Raw genomic sequence first — 19,556 nt, forward strand, 5'->3', positions numbered from 1 at the left:
AAAATATTTTCAAGTAGTTATGATGTGGTTAGGATAGCATGGAGTGAATGGGATGTGTGTTTGTAAAATGCTATAAGACTGGAAAAGAAAGAAAGGAACCAAAAAATAGAATGGAAAGTGAAAGAAAGAAGGGCCTAAAGACATGGCAAAAAAAGGAAAGATTTTTTTTTCATTAGTGTTCTCAAACTAACATAGAAAAGATTTTAAAAAACATTACATGGTGCATGGGTATAAACTATGGGCCAGAAGCTTGGCTATTGTCATTTGGCTTCAGTGGAGCTATGTGTATTTGTATTAGAACGTGGGTATAGCTCCTGATCTGATCTACATTAAGAATCAAGAGAAGGAACAGAATTAAAACAGAAGGAAATAAAGAGTAGAGGAGACAAAAGGGCTTAAAAACAAAAGTCTAGATTGAAGCTGTGAAGGGAAAATGAGAATGATAGGAGGAGGAGGAAGAAATTTACATGACTGCTTTGAAAATCTCAGTTTAAGCGATTTAGGCAACCAACTCCCATTAAAATTCAATGAGAATTGGGCACCTAAGCTGGTTAAGTGCTTTGGAAAATCCCAGCCAGAATAGAGAGAAAGATTTGTAAAGTGGAACAGGAGGACAGCAGACAAGTAAGACAGAACAATGGTGGTGCCGCATAACTTCCTTTTGCTTCCCTTTTTGTTGCAACATACACACTCCATTATTTCACAAAACTAGTAACCTATTTTGGACTGTCAGGTAACTGCGAGGAAGACACAGCATCCCGGGAAAATAAAAATAAAAAAACTCACAGGGAAGGGCAAGTGAGGAGCATTCCCATGTCCAAAGCAGAATGTCCAATAGAAGATCACATTCCATAATTCTTCAAGCAGTACAGCAATACAGTACAATAAGTAGTTGGTGCCATAACCACAATTATTGCCTCTAGAAGGTCTACTTTCTACAGCATCGCAACACCATTTTTACACTTTTTGTTCTATCAACAAGCCAAATATATCACAGTACATATTCCAGATGCAACACAGCCTATGAATGAGGAATGGAATTCATATGCTGAACAACTGCATAATACAATTTACTTAATATGTATTTGTATGTGTGTAGACTACAGAGAGTATACCAGTATATTGCAGAGATACTTCAGGTTATAGTTTGCTTTTCCGATCACAGTAGAAGACAATCAGTGTAATTAGCAAGCCACAAACATTATTATATACTGATTTCAAGTGCAGTCATTTTTGGCATACATACTCATGTTTTTCCTAGTATCAATTTCTCAACTGTAAAAGTACAGTATATGTTTGTAGATAATTCCAATTGGAATTATGTGTCTAATGGCATCTCACATTGCTTCTGCTACTTCATTGCTTGAATAGAGCACCACACATAGTAACCAAGGTAACAATGACAGCTAGTATATAAATAACGTTAAATCAATGCTTATTTACTGTTTATTATTCACATCCCCCTCTGATTCTTTCTTCATAACAAACTCCTGTATGTTAAGGAGAGAAATATGCAGCATTTAAAAACATAAAAAACTTAAAGCAGCAGATTTTAACTTTAAAAGCAACTACAGAAAAATCCATCTCTCTTCCATCTTTATCCCCACATCTTCTCATATGTGGCCAAACATAGTTCTTTAGAAATGAACACAAAATAGAAGTTACATGAAATAAAAGGGATACATAAATTCCTGGTTTTAAAAAAAGTCTCCATTCATAAAGTTCAAATCTCAATCTATTGGGGATACCTGCTCATAAGTAATCCTCCATGAATTCTCTCTCCTACAACAGTTTCACATCACCTTGTTAAATCAACCCACATAGAAAGGATGGGTACTTCATTTTTAAATTGTTCAATGTCAAATTCTTATTAACATTGTCAGGTTAAAATAAACTCACATATTTCAGACAGAACATCTTTTAAATAGCATGCCTTACATTTAATTCTCAAAGTTAAATTTTAAAAAATGCTTTATAAGGGTCTGTTCAAGTAAGAGACAGTGGACAGATCCAAGCAGATACTGATCAAACATGTTCATGACTCCCACTCTCCCAATTCCCCCTTGGTAACACTCCTGTTTATTACTTCACCTTAAAAAAAAAAAGCAACACCTGCATGGAAGCCTCCTAACTGCTTCACTCTTTTCTGGGACTTGAAGAGAAGTATGTTGTGCCTTTCACTGCTCAATGGCCCCATATTGGGAAACAAAGGGCTCCCATTCCCCAGCCCTATATAGAAAACTGAAAAGGGAAAAAAAATGGGTCTTCCTGCCCCCAAGTTTCAGTTGCTACCTGGGGTCTTGGTAGAGGTCCAGGGAGTGGAAGTGTCTCATCATCTTCAGGCTCCTATTGTTCCCTCAGCATTGTACAGAGTCTAGAGTTTGAAAAAAAGGGCTCACTAAGCTGCACCTCAGTTCCTGCTGCTTCCCACTCCATGCAGGGGCTAGGAAAAGAGGTCATCCCTTTGATCCGGAACACAGAAAAAGCAACAACCCTACTGTTGTATTACTAATGAATACCTTCCCGCAGATCTCAGAGAACAGAGTGTACGTAAGGTCCCACAAAGCAGTACATGAGAGTGATGTCATTATACATGAGACTACAAGACACTAAAGCACAATTGGCCATCAAACAAAACCGTGAAATTGACTATGTATTAAGCACTGTCAAATGCCCAAAGTAAAATGGAAAAGAAAGGATTTTCTTCTCTATTCTTTTTCTGTTATATTCATCTTACAGGTTACTTGGAATAAGTAAGTAAAAGTTTTCAGACAAATATTATTTTCAAGTTGGCAGAGTCCCTTCAACTCATCCACTTTCCTTGGCTACCTTACCCCCTATATCATACACATACACACAGACACACACAGAGCCAAAGCCCCACCACTAACAGTGTATTATGTGAGAGAACATAATTACACAGCATTCTGAAATTTCAAGATATTCCCTAGGAACCTTAACTATGGATGGGGGAAAAACCCAGTTATAATCCCAGAATATTCAGGGTCTGCTAACAGGGAGATCATGGGACGAGTATGTTCATGGTGCTCCTCTAGTACCTACTTATTACAATGTAAAACTAAGTCACAAAGAGATAGAGAAGTGATGACCAGTATACTCAATGATCTGCCTGTCCAATTGACCAAGAAAGTTCCAGCATCACTTTAACAGCAGGGGTACCTTGCTCGTAACATCTGAAATTCAGTGGAAAGGAAGTACCACCGGGTCTTGAAAGCTCCTTTTCTCCAGGTTTCTGAAGTCAGGAAAGAAGGAGCTCCTGATAATCCCACATCCTTCCATAGAAAATCACTAAGTCAGTGGCCTGATTTTGAAACTTTCTGAACACTCTCAGTTCCCACTGATTTCAGTGGGAGTTGCTGGTGTTCAGCCATTCTGAATATCAGGCCATATATGCTGAAATCATCACTCAATGTTATGACTGATAAATTAATAACAAAGCCTGCCAGAAGTGTTAAAGCTTGCTTAGAGTGTTTTTCATAGGACCACTATACTAACTATATCACAAACTATTAACATTTTAGTTAGATGGCTGCCAGTCATAGGATCCAATTTGAATAGTAATTTTAAAAAGATAATTTTGAAATATATTCCATCATTTATATACAGGGTGAAGTTCTTCTTACCTTTCACATTTTCACATGGCTAGGCCCAGAAAATCGGAGCAGTCCTTTCTTAGCTGGACTGCACTGTAGTATTATGTTGCCTTTTTAATTTTATCTCTATTTGGAAGATGTTACTGCTTATAGTTAAATTAATCCTTTAGAATTAAGTGAGCACTTGTGTCCACACTGCAGTGTTTTTACCTTATCGGCCTGGCGCATACAGCAGTAGAGAATTCCTCGCATACATTTTATGGCAGTATGTTCCAGCTCATGTGTCCTTCCCTTGTCATCATCAATGCGCCTAAGTGAAAGAGATAACCCATGAAACAAACTGCAAATGCATTAGGAAAAAAGTTAAAGGTAGTAGTGCTTTTGATAATTAAGTATTTAACCACACAGTTAAACACTATATTATAACGACACCCATTAATGTTAATACATTTAGAGTCCTGTTCATTCTTCCATGACACAATCCACATTTTTCAGTTTATGGTGTGCCTCAGCAACAAGAATTGTAGGCTATAAATTTGCCTGCAAATTTTTCAGTGTAGGATTTTTTTTCCCTCTTTCAAAACAAAATAAAATGAAAAGGAAAAAATTTCCAGCTGTTTTACAAGAGCAAAATATATTCTTTTTTGAACTCTTTGGGACACTTAAGTCCTGCAATTTTCTTTTTAATTTTGCAAAAATGCTTATCATTGATATAATCAAAGTTACATTTTGTGAAGAGTTATAATAGTGCATTTTAATGGTTTGCCGTATATTGCATCTTTTCCCCTGCTCTCTGTCTTACATTTTAGGTTTTTCGGTCAAGGATAGTATTTTCCTATATTTTATAGAGCACCAATCACAGTGTGGCTCTGATACAAATATGGAAAGCAGTGCAATCTGTAAGTATTTACATATTTGATGATTAATTACTAAATTTAGTAATCACCATCACTAATTTAACTGTGGCTAGTTTAAAGATTATTGCACTATATGCAAGTGTGAGAGTACTGCCATGGGGAATGAGTCACAATAGTAGCAGTGTATTGTTCGAGAAGTGAGTACCAGGCAGATGTGCTGTAATTCTGCTTGCCATCGTGACAATCAATAAATACAGTGGTGTCTTTAAGACTCATGTCATGGACTGAAAACATATCATTGGGAGGTTTTTTAAGTAGTATCTCTACATACACAGACAGATAAATATACCAAAAGTGAAATACACATCTTCATTTACAAAACTCAAGTGAGGAAAAGGAAAGCAAGCCCACTGAAAAATCAGACCACAAAAATACACAGAGTAAATTTCCATTGTTTTAACTGTATAGTTTGCAACAGACATTTATTTAAAAACTAAGTATAACACAGTAAGTGGGTGAGTGAAGAGCGCTATTAAAGTTCTTAATTCAAGTTCCTTGATCTTATTTTTTTACTCCAAATATTTTTGTTTCTTATTTTTCCCAAAATGTTCTAAAGAAATGTAAGCAAACAACATTGTAGAGAGCCAAGGACAGTAACATCAATGAAAGAACTGTGCCATCTTCCTCACACTGCAACTCAGTTCTGGCATATAGCACCTATTTTGACCCAGCCCTGGGCCTCTTGAGAGCAAAGAATGCCCAAATCACACTAAACTGGTTGTGCAATTAAAGGACTGGAAGGAACTCTGTTCGCACAAAAGAAGTGTAATTGCACTAAGGGAACACACTTTACCACTAGTATTTTTGCCACCTCGCCTTCCCCCAAAGTACAATGGTTTCCTGAGGAAATTACAATGCAGTGGTCATCTTCCTGAAAACACCACCCTGGCCACCATGGATGTAGAAGCTCTTTATACCAATATTCCACACCAGGATGGACTACAAGCTGTCAGGAACAATACCCCTGATGTAGCCTTGTCACACCTAGTGGCTAAGCTTTGTGACTTTGTCCTCACCCACAACCATTTGGGGACAATGATTTGGGGACAACCTATACCTTCAACCTATACCTATACCCACTGCTATGGGTACCCACATGGCCCCACAGTACACCAACATTTTTATGGCTGATTTAGAACAACGGTTCCTCAGCTCTCATATCCTAGCGCCCCTCCTCTATTTGCGCTACATTGATGACCTCTTCATCATATGGACCCACGGGAAGGAGGCCCTTAAAGAAATCCACCTGTATTTCAACAATTTCCACCCCACCATCAACCTCAGCCTGGACCAGTTCATACAAGAGATCCACTTCCTGGACACTACGTGCAAATAAGCGATGGTCACATAAACACCACTCTACCGGAAACCTACTGACCGCTATATTTACCTACATGCCTCCAGCTTCCATCCAGGACACATCACACGATCCATTGTCTCCAGCCAAGCCTTAAGATACAACAGCATTTGCTCCAATCCCTCAGACAGAGGCAAATACCTACAAGATCTCTATCAAGCATTCTTAAAACTACAATACCCACCTGGGGAAATGAGGAAACAGACTGACAGAGTGAGACTGGTACCCAGAAATCACCTACTACAGGACAGACCCAACAAAGAAAACAACAGAACACCACTGGCTATCACATAGAGCCCCCAGCTAAAACCTCTCCTGTGCATCATCAACGATCTACAACCTATCCTAGAAAACGATCCCCCCCTCACAAGCCTTGGGAGGCAGGCCAATCCTCTCTTACAGACAGCCACCCAACCTGAAGCAAATACTCACCAGCAACTACACATCACACCACATAAACACTAATCCAGAACCAATCCCTGTAAGAAACGCTGTTGCCTTCTCTGTCCCCATATCTACTATAGCAACACCATCATAGGACCCAAACATACCAGCCACACCATCAGAGGCTCATTCACTTGCACATCTACTAATGTGATATATGCCATCATCTGCCAGCAATGCCCCTCTGCCATGTATATTGGCCAAACTGGGACAGTCTCTACGTAAAAGAATAAACGGACACAAATCAGACATAAGGAATGGTAACATACATACAAAAGCTAGTAGGAGAACACTTCAATTTCCCTGAACACTCAATAACAGATTTAAAAGTAGCCATCCTTCAACAAAAAAACTTCAAAAACAGACTTCAAAGAGAAACTGCTGAGCTACAATTCATTTGCAAACTTAACACCATTGATTTGGGCTTGAATAGGGACTGAGAGTGGCTGGCTCACTACAAAAGCAATTTTCCCTCTCTTGGTATTGACACTGCCTCATCAATTATTGGGAGTGGACTACATCCACCCTGACTAAATTGGCCTTCAGCATTGGTTCTCCAGTTGTAAGGTAACTTCCTTCTCTTCATATGCCAATATATATTTATGCCTGTATTTGTAATTTTCACTCCATGCATCTGAAAAAGTGGGTTTTCTACCCATGAAAGCTTATGTGCAAATAATCTGTTAGTCTTTAACATGCCACCGGATTTGTCGTTGTTTTTGTGGATACAGGCTGACACAGTTACCCCTTTGATACAAAGTATAAAATAAATCCAATATATCATGCTGTATATCTCCAGATATCAGGAAGCAAAGACTTTACATCACTCCAGCAAGATCTGTACCATCCCTTTTCTCACCAGCCTTTGTTTGTCTGTCAGCTACTGTAAACATGAGATATTCAGCACTCCCCTCCCAATCCTTCCTTTCCAATAGCTCTGTTTCTTCCATCCTTCCAAAAATTTCTGCTTCATCCACAAAGGGGAGGAATTAAAAGATTAAATGAAAAGGAAGATGTAAGGAATTCCTTCAATACAAGTGGATAATAGGAGCAACAACCACGCTTTACAATTCCTGGCTCGCTTTTAATATTTTTATTGCTAGCCTTTCATAATACGTTTAAAGCATAAGAGTGAAATTAAACATAAAAAATTTTAAGGGCAGCCATTTTAGCTGCTAATTAAAATAAAATCCTAAAGTGATACTACACTGGTCAAGAATATTTTTTATTTTCATTTGCAGCCACCATGAGTAATTAGGGAGTAGTCAAAAAAACAGGATATGCAAAGGTATGTCTGTAACATGAACTGTTATGAAAGGCAAAAAAGCAGTTTTAACAAGTCAAACGATTTTAAATCCATCTTTCAAGTAAAGCCACTGAGATATACAATTTTGACCAATAAGTAATATAGATTAAGGAAGGGTAAAATCTAACCCACATTTTTTATCCACAAAATAGATCATGTGCACTTGAACAAAAATTTTCTGTATTATAATGAATTATAATTAGCTCTTCAACTAAAAATATAATTGAATTGTGCTGGCGAAAATGATTATCTCCTTACTGTGAGATGCTGTCTGTTAATAGGGACTAAATTTTTTCATTATTCTCATGTCATTCTTCCCTTCTCATAAATACATTACAGTTGAACTCACACCATCTTGCTCAGCACTGTCTGCTAGAAAAAGAATGTGGAATACTAACCATGGAGAAGTGATGTTTTAAAAGAGTACCACATTAGCATGAATTGCAGGGAATTACCCATAAATAATTATGGGAGCAATATGGCTTCCATAATTCTTCAAATCATACTGTAAATTAACTTCAGTTACAAGTGCTGCTCACTTTCCTAGGCTACTGTTCAAACAAGTTAGGGCTGGGAAGGAAGGGTATAAGGAACAGAAGACCTAAGATTTGGGTAAAATTTGGAAAGGAGTTCATTCAGGCATTGATTATAGCTATTATTTCACTGCTGTGAAAAATGCAAGGTGGGCTGTGAAAAAGCCTTTCCCTGTGAAATCCGATGTCCCCTTGTTTCTAGGAGCACCCCAGCAAAGGGGGCTCCTAGCTCTGGCTGGGCTGGGGAGGGACAGGACTTGTACATTCCCTGCACAGCCACTGTGGTGGGGGCAGGGGAGTGAGCAGACCTACCTTTGGATGCCTCCCCCATTGCAGGATGCTCTGGGACTGTGCAGCAGCCCCAAAGGTTCCTGTAGTTGGAGGAGGCTTGTGGAGTTGGAGCTGATCTTCCCTGTGTTGCTGGGAGTGCCCCAGAAAAGGGGGCTCCTAGCTGCTAGTCCGGGCAGGGGAGAGACAGGACAGGACTTGCTCTTTCCCTGCAGGGCTGCTCTTGGGTCTCTCTCCCAGCTGCAGATAGCTCCGCAACCCCTCCTCCCCTCTCTGTCCTGCTCTGAAGGCAGCACAGAAGTGAGGGTGGCAATCCCATGATCCCCCCGCACCAGGTTTGTGATCCCCCTCCCCCAGTTTACAACACCCTGAAATTTCAGATTAAAACATCTGAAAACGTGAAATTAACCAATTTTCAGTTTCTATGGCCGTGAAATTGACCATAATGGACCATGAATTTAGTAGGGCCCTAATTATAGCCTCTTCCTATTGGATCCTGATACTTAACATTAAATATTCTACATCAGATGAACACCTCCAAAAAATTCTAAGTCAAGGTGGATGCCAACTTAACTTTCACTATTAAGTGGCAAGAGGTGGACAGGAAAGCCCAATAACTTCAACTGAAGACCTGCCTTACAGAAACTTTGGAAAACACTCTATTTAGAAACAATTGTGTTACTATTTATATTTTTTCCCTTACTTTTTTGTGTATTAATAGAGACATCTATATGAAGAGAAATTGAGATTTAGAAAGTACATGCTGTGACATTGCACTCCATAATGTTTTATGAAAATATGCTTAAGTGTAAATATGATGTAACTGGACTATGCTTTATGCAAAGGATCTCTTGTAAGGTATCATTACAAAGCTTATAATCTACTGAGTGTGTTCATCATATTTGTATGTATGTATCATTCTTGTATCTGAAGCTAGAAATATAAAGTACAACTCTGAGGTACTACTGTAATTATGCAAAGTGTGGGCCACTGATGGTGGTTTAGAATCTTGGCCCCTCCCATTGATTAGGACAATTGGTTGTAAATGACTTTGTTTACTTGCAAGCCTTCCTGTGTTCGTGTAAGCCAGCCCAGGAAGAATGGTGGAATCCATCTTAAACATGGTGTTTTTCTATTTAGAAGGATGGGTGGGGATCCAGAGAGATAAAAGATTCCCGCCTTGTGCCAAAGCTATGAAAGGGGGTGGAAGAGAACAAAGGGGGGCCCCAGTCATGAGAAAGGCCCCACTTTTCACCTAAGATGCCTGCTGGAACTAACAAGGACTGTACCAGGGGAAAGGATTGGGCCAAGACTAGGAAGGAGTCTAGTCTGTGAAAGAAGCTTATTGGAACATCTCTGAGGGTGAGATTTACCTAAACAGTTTCTCAATGGATTAGGCTTAGCCTTGAGTGTTTTCTTTTATTTTGCTTTGTAACTTACTTTGTCCTGTCTGTTATTACTTGACTTAAATCCTACTTTTTACACTTAATAAAATTACTTTTGTGTATCAGTAAACCCAGAGTAAGTGAATAATACCTGTGGAAGCAAACAGTTGTGCATATCTCTCTATCAGTGTTATAGAGGGTGGACAATTTATGAGTTTACCTTGTATAAGATTAATACAGAGGAAAAAGGGTTTATTTGGGGTTTGGATCCCATTGGGAGCTGGGTGTCTGGGTGCTGGACGCAGGTAACCTGCTGATCAGTTTTTGGTTAAAGCATGCAGCTTTGGGGGCGTGGACCAAACCCAGATCTGTGTTGCAGCAGGCTAGCGTGTCGGGCTCAACAAGGCAGGGTTCTGGAGTCCCAAGCTGCCAGGGAAAACAGGCTCAGAGGTAATTCCAGCACGTCAGTTGACAGTACCAAGGGAGTCTCTATGACCGAAGCCGTCACACCTGCATTTCCTAGTTTTTCCCTACCAACTCACAATATTTTGTGATTATTTATACTGTAGTAGTGGTCAAAAGCCTCAATCAGGAACACAGCCCAATTAGGAGATATATTGGAAGCAAAGAAATTGCTTAGAAACATGTTAAAGAATGAGTACCTAGTAAGAGCCTTCTCATGTAATCCATTTAGCTTGCAAGCAGAAAAAATTAATATCACTAGAATTAGAAACAATGAGTGTATCTTTTAAAAAAGAATCTCTAAGAATAATTTTATTCATGAGTTTAAAGTGTTGACACATACCAGTAGGAGTACATTTTCAAAGACCCGAATAGGACCGGAACCCTACTTTCCCAACTAAAGTCAAAAGGAATTACATAGCAAAAAATTTAGGGGAAAAAAATTACTGCCATCAATGTGTTGTGAAGACCCTTTATATAGGTTAGTGAAACAGGGAGCTCACGAGATATTCTTGATGTTCCTGAGTAAGTGAAATTTAAAAAGCTGTTTACATAATGTTATGGGAGTGAAAAAAAGTGTTAACGTTTTTAATTATTATGATTGTCACAGGTTTTTGGGCTATACTCCAAACAGAAATTTAGAAAGTAAGCTGTACTTATAAAAGTTAGGGAACTGGAATTTTACAAAGCTATTCAGCCCAAAACCTCATTTCAAAGTCAGGTTAAAGGAGTGACAGATAAAAAGATACATAAAAAGTAGACATTTCTGTATAGCTTGTTTGTTTGTTTATTTTTGATTGAATCTGCATGAGCTGATAATTTAAAACAGATAAAAATCCATCCACCAGGAGACTTGTTGAGGCCTCCAGAACTCATAGTTTACGTTTAATTCCTATATGGAAACCTAGATCTCAGTGGCAAGAGGCATGGGCTTTAAAACCAACAGCAGAGATTTTAAGTGGTTAGGACCTTTCTATAACAATGTTCAAAAACTCAAAATTATAGTGGTAAATGAGGAAAGAAGTGGACCAAATGAAGAAAAAAAAGTTATAAACAACTTTTGAATAGCATATTTGATACTCAATGCAAATCTTAAGATTAGCTACAAAATACATACATTCCTGAAGGAAGATTTAAAACTTTACAACAGCTTGCCCAAATGGGGAATTCATAGGGAAGATAGTGCAAAACAGCTAGGGTGTGCATTTAAAGCATAATACCTATCTCACACTTCCAAAGTCAATTACTCTGAATTATATAAAGGCATTCAGTGTGGAATAATAGTGTTCACCCGGGGAGTTAATGCTGAATAGCTATTCAGAGACAGCTACTCCACACTAGTTATTCTGGGCTTTTTTCCCCATGTAGACAAGTCCTAAGGGAATGATAATGTACTTGGAAGTACAGACATAGGTAGAATCAAACTGGATAGATCTCTGCTTCCCCTGTTCTCAACTTCACTTTATAAATTCAATTTAATCTTAACCCTCTGTTATCAGTTAAAGACAGGAAGATCTGCATGCTATCACAGTGAATACTTTTAGAGGTAAAATTACAACTGATTACAGAAAATTAAAGTTCCAGATATTGTATGCCTTAATCTTGGTCAAGATATCCTTGCAAAAACCTGAAATCAAAGGTCTGTTGGTGTCTGGAGGTGTAATTTGCAAACCTGCAACATCCTCCTATATCGGGTGGCAATATTCTCCCTCCAGATACTTTGCCTTTGGCCTAACAACAGATTTATCTTTATGGGAAAATACCTAATTAGACTTCCTTTTCCATTTTTGGGACTTTACCATCTGAATATATTTTAAGTGCCTTAATCTCCAATTAAAATTACTAGTTTTAAGTTCTTATCTTTTCAAAAGTTTAATGTAAGTTTCAAAACCATCTAAAACAAAGCATAACATCTCCAGTTTTGACCTATTCTAGCAACTACTCAGCAACAACAAAAACTCAATTTTCTACCTTTTCCACTCATGGAGTACATATGGACTCTGGACGGAAGCAGGTTGTGCCCTTGATAACAGTGATTAATGCAACCAGAGACCCATCTGGATAGTCTTTAAGCCAATATCACAGAGCTTTTGGATCTTTCTGTAGAGGAAAGGAAGAGTTTAGGGGATTTCCTAAAGTCCTTACCCTGTCCAAGTAGAATGCTTGTGTCCTTCTAACATCTAGCATATGCAGAATCATCTCCCTGTTGTCACAATGTGGTTTTGGGGAAAAAAACAGGGAGATGGATCTGTTGATTCATATAGAAAGTGCAGAGAAAGGAGGGACAAACTTGGGATATGACTTTAGAATTATTTTATCTTTAAAAAAAAGGCCGTTAATAGTGGGTGTGCCATCAGGGCTGCTATTTCTCCTATGTGCCTAGCCGAGGTGATGGCAATTAGAAATGCTGTTGTCATGGATGGGTGTAAGAAAGAGCAAGTTGCCATGGACTCAAAGGGAGGTCTAGTCAAAGCCCTGAGAACTAGATTAAGGTCCCAGGCTAGAGCAGGTGGTGTCACATGTGGGAAGAGATTCCAAATGCCCTTAAGGAATCTACATGTCAGCGGGTGAGCAAACACCAAGTATCTCTACCTGCTAGTGGAAAACAGTTTTCACCAGGAAATGTACCTTAAGGGAGCTGAGTGAGAGTTTTGACCTCTTGAGGTCTAAAATGTAGTGCAAAATCAGAGGGAGGGAAGATGAGGTTGGGTCTATGTGTTTAGAATGACAACAAACTTCAAATTGTTTCCATTTTGTATGTAAGTATGTCGAGTGGTCAACTTTTGGGTGTGTAGCAACACGTCTTTCAGCTCGTCAGAGCATTCTGCTTCTAAGTCTTGGAACTAAGAAGGAGCCAAGCCTGGAGGTGGAGGACCCACAGGTTGGGGAAAAGGATCAGCCCATTGTATTGAGAGAGCAGGTGAGGAATGCGCCAAAGAGGAACAGGAGGGCATATTGCCATCAGTGTCAGGTAAGGGAGCCACACTTGTCATGGCCAGGAGGGGCAATCAGAATAACTCTAGCTTTGTCTCTTTGAATTTTCAACAGGACCTTGGATAGAAGAGGAAACTGGGAAAAGGCATACAAGAGGGCCCCGTCCAATGGGAGGATGAGGGCGTCTTCCAGTGAATGTTTCCCCTGGCCGGCCCTGGCCCAGTAACAAGGACACTTCTTGTTCCGGAAAGTAGCGAACAGATTCATAGTTAGGGTTCCCCAAACGGCAAATATATCTTGAAGCCCTCTGAGTTCAATACCCACTCATTGGGAGTGCCATAGGCACACAAACAGATTGTTGGCTGTCACGTTCTGTATCCCTGGTAGGTAGAAGGCTGAGATGAGCACATTGTGATGGATGCACCAATTCCAAAGTTTGAGTGCTTTCTTGCAGAGGGAGGGAGATCTGGCACGCCCTTGGCAATTTATGTACAACATACAGGTCATATTAGGTGCATCATGACTTTTGTGTGGGTGTTCTTGATGAAAGGCAGAAAGCGTGAACAGGCATTCATGACAGCCCTTAGCTCCAAAGGAGTGATATGGAAGGTCATTTCTGTGGAAGGACATTTGCCCTGACCTTTGTAGTCGTGTAGGTGAGCTCCCCAGCCTATTAAGGAGGCATCCGTCCCAGGATGGTGAGTCTGCGTAGTGGGAGGAATGCTCTCGCTTGTACCACATCAAGGTTGGTGCTGATAAACTTCAGTCACTGTACCGGGGTTAGTGTGCAGTTACAATAACGACAGCCTTGGAGAATACCCTGGGTGGAGCAGTCTGTACTGATAACGGTCCTGTCCCAAATGTAAACTGTAGGAAATCTCCTGTACGATGGTTGTATTGAGATATGGAAGTAGACATCTGGTAGGCTGATGGCTGGAAATCAATCTCTTTGGTCTACAGCTAGAATAATGGCTGCTAGTGTGATGATCTTTAACATCTGCACCTTCCAGTATTTGTTTAATGCCCTTAGATCTAGAATGGGCTCCAATCTCCCTTCACCTTGGGGATCAAGAAATAATGAGAGTAAAACCCCTTGCTCCTGAGTTGCACTTGGACGGGTTCAGTGGCCCCTAAGCATAACAAATTATATATTTCCTGACGAACTAGGTTCTCATGAGAAGGGTCCCTGAAGGGGGATGGTAAAGGAGGGTTGGAATGGGGGAGGGACATTAATTGAATGGCCTAACTCTTCAAATGATCTCCAGGACACATCTGTCAGAGGTGATATTCTCCCAACTACTGTGAAGTAGGGCCAGGTGAATTCTGAAGGGGCATGACAGGTGTGTAGGTGGCAGTTGATGTTGCAAGGTATAATTGTTCAGGCCCTCGACCAACCTGTCAAAAGTGCTTAGAAAAGGCAGTTTGAGAGGTCGCAGACTGGGGTGCAGACAGCTTCCGCTTTTGAACCCTCATCCTCTTACACCATGGCTCATAACAGCACTGAGATGGTGGGTATTGAGGAGATTGTGACCTGTGCTGTGGCTGAAGGTACATCTTCTCTTCTGTCCCACAGTGTAGATTCCTAGGGAGTGTAATGTGGTCTGGGAATCCTTCAGGATGTGGAGAGAAGAATCTATCTTCTCCGCGAAGAGTTTGAGCCCTTCAAACTGGAAGTCTTCTGCAGCTCTTTGGGCAATCCAGAAAGGTGTAGCCAAGAAGCCCTCCTCAGTACCACTGTCATGGAGACCAGGCGGGCAGCTGTATCAGCTACATCCAGTGCTGTCTCTAGCACCAGTCTGGCTATTAACTAACCCTCTCTAAGAATGGTCTGAAACTGTTCTTTTTGTGTCTCCAGTAAATGTTCTAGAAAGCCACTGGGTTTCCCATAATTAATAAAGTTCTATTTGGCCATGGCAGTTTGGTAATTCGTGACTCTAAATGGTAATGTCGATGACAAATACGCCATCTTGTCAAGCCCGACTGTATGAGGTCAGCTTGGCATTATGTTGCGTGCTTTGTGCATTCACTATGATGGAGTTGGGCTGCGGATGTTGAAACAAAGACTGCCTCTTTGGGACAGATGTAGTAATTTTTTTTAATTATTTTTATTTTTGGCTCTATTGCTGGTTGGTGCGATGGAGGCTGGTGTCTGCCAGATGACTTTGGTAGGATCTAGAATCACCTCATTAATTGGGAGAGCAATTCTGGATGAGGAGAAAGTGTGAAGAATATCCACCAACTTGTGATGTGTATCTGCCACCTCCTGTAGGGGAATCTGCAGCTCATATGCCATCCACTTGGTAAGATTCAGAAAATTCTTAAAATCATCCCCAAGTGATGGGAGGGGACGCAGTACAGCCTCATCAAGTGGAAATCAGGAGAAGCATGCTGGAGGGGTAGCTTCCCCTTGGAGTCCTTCTTCCTGTTCTGAGAAAGCTTCCTCCTCCCCTGGCTGAGGGGGCTTACCCCAGGGGGCCCATACCATGATTTGTGGAATTGGGGAGGACCCTTGTATTGTGACGGTGGGCCACAATGAGAGGCCAGAAATGACCTCCTTCTGGCCACTGTCTGACTCGTCATTGGGTAAGGTCAGCGCCGACTGGGGTATCGGTGATACATGGCCCAGTGCCAAGAGCGATCCCAGATGCCAGGATGTGCTCGGTACTGGGACCCTGGTACCAAGTAATGGGGATTGTGGTTCTTCCAAAACCATCAGGTCTCCAGGGTACCAGAGACCATGTGGTACCCTGGGGCTCACTCGGTACCACGGAGGAGTGTCCATGGTACTTTGTTGGTACTGATGGTTGAGAAGATGCAGAGCACTCCTTAGATGAGAGTTTTGTTGTGCCTGGTAGAGAAAGTTTTGTCGGTGCCACTCTTTTAGAGATGGTACAGTCATGGTCTTTCCCTGGATACCAGGGCCACAGATCTCCAGGGTACCAGAACTCATGTGGTACCATGGACTCACTTGAAACTGCAGAGGAGTGTCTGGGGTATGTTGTCAGTACCGATGATTGGGAAGGTGCGGGGCACTCCATAGATGGGAGTTTTGTCACACCTGGTACCAAAGGGTTTCTTTGTGCCACTCTTTTAGAGACGGTACGGTAATTGTCTGTCTCCTTAGTGGGCGGTACCATTGCCTCGGAGCCTGACTGCAGAGCCCCTGGCTTTGCCAGCTGGTGCAGCCAGTGCCACAGAGCAGAGCTCATAGCGGAGGCCCGCATCTGGGTACCGTGCTTCAGAGCTGTTGGTACCGAGGTGGATGCACTGGGGAGCCCCTCGGGCTGGCCAACTACTTGGAGCTCTTTTTATAAGCCTTTACAGGGGGAGTCTGCTGGTTTTGTCCACGACTTCACTCCCTTCGAAGTTAAAGGCTCCATGGATGATCTGGGGTCAGCACCAGAGTTCCCTGGAGACTGAAGTGCCTTCTCCATAAGGAGGAGTTTTAACTTCAGCTCTCAGTTCCTGCAGACTGCCATTTTAGCTGTGGCAGGTCAAGCACTTCTGTGAGGCTCTCCCAGGCACTGTGAGAGTGTCTGGCCATTACAGGAATTGACTACTTGCAGGAGACACATCTCTTGGAGCAGGGAGAGCCAGGCATGCCCCTGGGTGGGGAGCTATCATCCTCTAGCACTGAGGAATGCAGAAAAAACATCTTCTTTACTTCTCTTCTTTTCATTTTTTTTTAAACTGAAAAAAAAAATTGAAGTATACTAAACTCCCGGTGGGGGGGGAGGGGAGGGAAGAGGGGAATGCCCCCAGATAGGGCAGGAAACTAAATTGCTTTTACCTACTTACTTACTTTTTTTTTTTTAAATCCCAAAAGAGCAGGGTGGATTTGATTTAAATCAAACAGATTTAAAATCACTAGTCAGGAAAACTCATTTAATCATGGATTTCTACATAAAAGTGCATTCTTGTTGGTTGTTATAACCTTAATACATATTCTTCAGAACTCAGAGATAGATGTAGGTTTCATTTTTAGAAGGTACACACTATACATTTTTAAACAGTGATTTATTTTGAAAATTTTTCACATTAGTTTTAAAGCTATATCAGAAAATGAATGATTGTTTGGTTATTTCATTTACCAAACGTAATTGAGGCAGATATTTACGAAATGATTATCTTTCACCTAAGATATTTACGAGGTGAACTATCTCCAATTCAACAGGTTAATCTTAAATATTTGGAGGATTCTCTTGCCATGCTGTATTAGGAGGAGAACATCACCAGACAAACATTTAAATTGTTTTATTTAACTAAAACAACAACGTTATGTAGTCTGAATTTTTTTCTTCAACAGCAAACATAATATTTTAACAAAACAAGCACATGAATTGTTGAATTTAGTTAAACATTAAAGTTTTTTTTAAATCAGGTTTTTTTGGTTAAAATTGTTTTTAACTAAAATAGTTAAATGAAATATTTTAAAAAAACAAAAAACAAAAATTTAATCGACTATATCAGACAGGTCAACATGAGAAACTTAAAATATTGGCTTCTGCAGCTAACTCAGTTGTCTTCACCTTCATTTTCCTGTTTGTTCATAATCTGGAAAATAAAAACAAGCTTTCCTGCTTTTTCAGGTCCCAAACGATTTCTCAATTTGAAATGAATCAGTCCAAGGAAAGAAAGTATTCTCTTTCTACACAGGCAGAAGAAGCTACTGCTGTTAAAAAGTGAGATTATCACTTCAAAAGTCTCTGAATCCAAGTGCTTAAGTGACTTCCACCAGTTCACTGGTGTGACTTTCTTTAAAACCTCATCATCAAACATGTATTTCTTGAATGGTTCACTCTTAGCTCTGAAGTTTATTATAGTTTGCATTATGGACGGATGACTGCTGGATACATTTTATGTATTTTATCAAAAAAATCCGATTTAAATAAAAAAAGTGTTTTTTTTTTTAAAAAATCATTGATTTTTAGCTACCCTGCAAAGAAGTTAAAAAAAAAAAAAGAAAAAAAAAGGAAACACTAACTATTAAGGAGAACAAAAAACCAAAAACAACTACTACTTATGCTAATGACACAGATAAAGAAGAGACCACTGCTCACTCTGTTCAAGGCCAAAGGCAGTTGAGAAGGAAGTGCGCGGGGGTTCCCCAGCACAGTGCTAGATAGCCTCAAGGCAGACCATCACAGTGGAGGGGGGTGGAGAAGAGCACAGGCACAGGCTCAAGGGACACTGCTACCAAAAATCTCTGATTAGATGCGCAGGGGCACACATACACCTACAGAAGCACCTATAGGGACACCACTCTAAGAATGAGGTTTTTATTCTCTCTTATCTATAACCAAAACTAAGTTTCAATTACTGGGTTACATTCTCCCTCTAGTTACAAATATACAACAACAGGCACACAGTGGAGGTGCACAGGTGTAACTGAATGCAAAAATTTGACCTGTAAAGTGTATCAGTGCTGATGCGTGAGAAGGAAAGAACCCAGTTTATCTTCCAGGTACCAGGCTGAATCAGTAGGACTGATTCAGCCTGGTACCTGGAAAAAAAATCAAGTTAAATTAATAAAATCAAATCTGGAGTCAACAAGACAAATGTGGAGCCGTACTATCTAACTTCCTAAACTCACTTTTCAGATTAGAACTGCATTTTAATTTTATCTTCAAAAATGGTAGGGGAAAAGGTATTCATACTGCAAAAAAATCATGTTTTGCTTCAATATCACATCACTTTCAAAATATCAACATTTTCTCTTAGAGGTTCTCTCTGCCCTTTAACCTAATGGGCAGTCTACATTTTAAAAAGTGTTGTGGTTTTAGCAATACTGTTATAGTTCAAGTGGCAAAAACGCATTAGTGTGACACATTTATATGGGTATATAAAAAGTACTTCTACTGGTAGAGCTCCTTCTGTTTCATGAACCAAAATAAGCTATACCAATAAAAGGCAAATTTATATCGATATTACTGTGCCTATACTAAAGTTTCAGCAAAACTATGATAGCAAAAAAATCACACTACTTACTGACATAGTTATGCTAGTAAAAACTATAGACTAGTCCTAAAAAATAATTTCTTAAACTATGAAAACAGGGCTGCAATAAAAGACATCCTTTTTCATCTAAGCAGATTTACCCTTCATGTATGTCTACACTAGAGTTTTGTACCTCAGGTTAATAGACTGCCAATTACACTAAACCTATAACCACTAACATCTGTAACCCGAAACAAATATTTGGCGAGTGTCTAGTCTACACCCTACAAGGGTACTGGCAATTACCTGAGTTAAGAAACTAGTATAAACCAACCCAAATTTGAGAGGAGGAAAACCAATTCACACTCCATCCTTTAAC

At 40.1% G+C, this 19,556-nt stretch overlaps 1 protein-coding gene across 7 annotated transcripts in view; it reads right to left on the minus strand.

Annotated features, from left to right (window-relative positions):
• The window catches only part of PHKB (phosphorylase kinase regulatory subunit beta), a 224,043-nt gene that overhangs the window by 166,038 nt on the left and 38,449 nt on the right, over nt 1-19,556 (minus strand). For 6 of the 7 annotated variants that reach the window (XM_043494809.1, XM_043494810.1, XM_043494811.1 and 3 more), the window contains one exon: nt 3,825-3,924. In XM_043494809.1, coding sequence (XP_043350744.1) covers nt 3,825-3,924 — 100 coding nt within the window. Of the gene's footprint in view, nt 1-3,644; nt 3,664-3,824; nt 3,925-19,556 lie in introns of those variants that run through there. The other variant, XM_043494812.1, reaches the window with a different exon arrangement.

This window comes from Dermochelys coriacea, chromosome 12 (genome assembly GCF_009764565.3).
Source record: "Dermochelys coriacea isolate rDerCor1 chromosome 12, rDerCor1.pri.v4, whole genome shotgun sequence".
Taxonomy (NCBI): Eukaryota; Metazoa; Chordata; order Testudines; family Dermochelyidae; genus Dermochelys; species Dermochelys coriacea.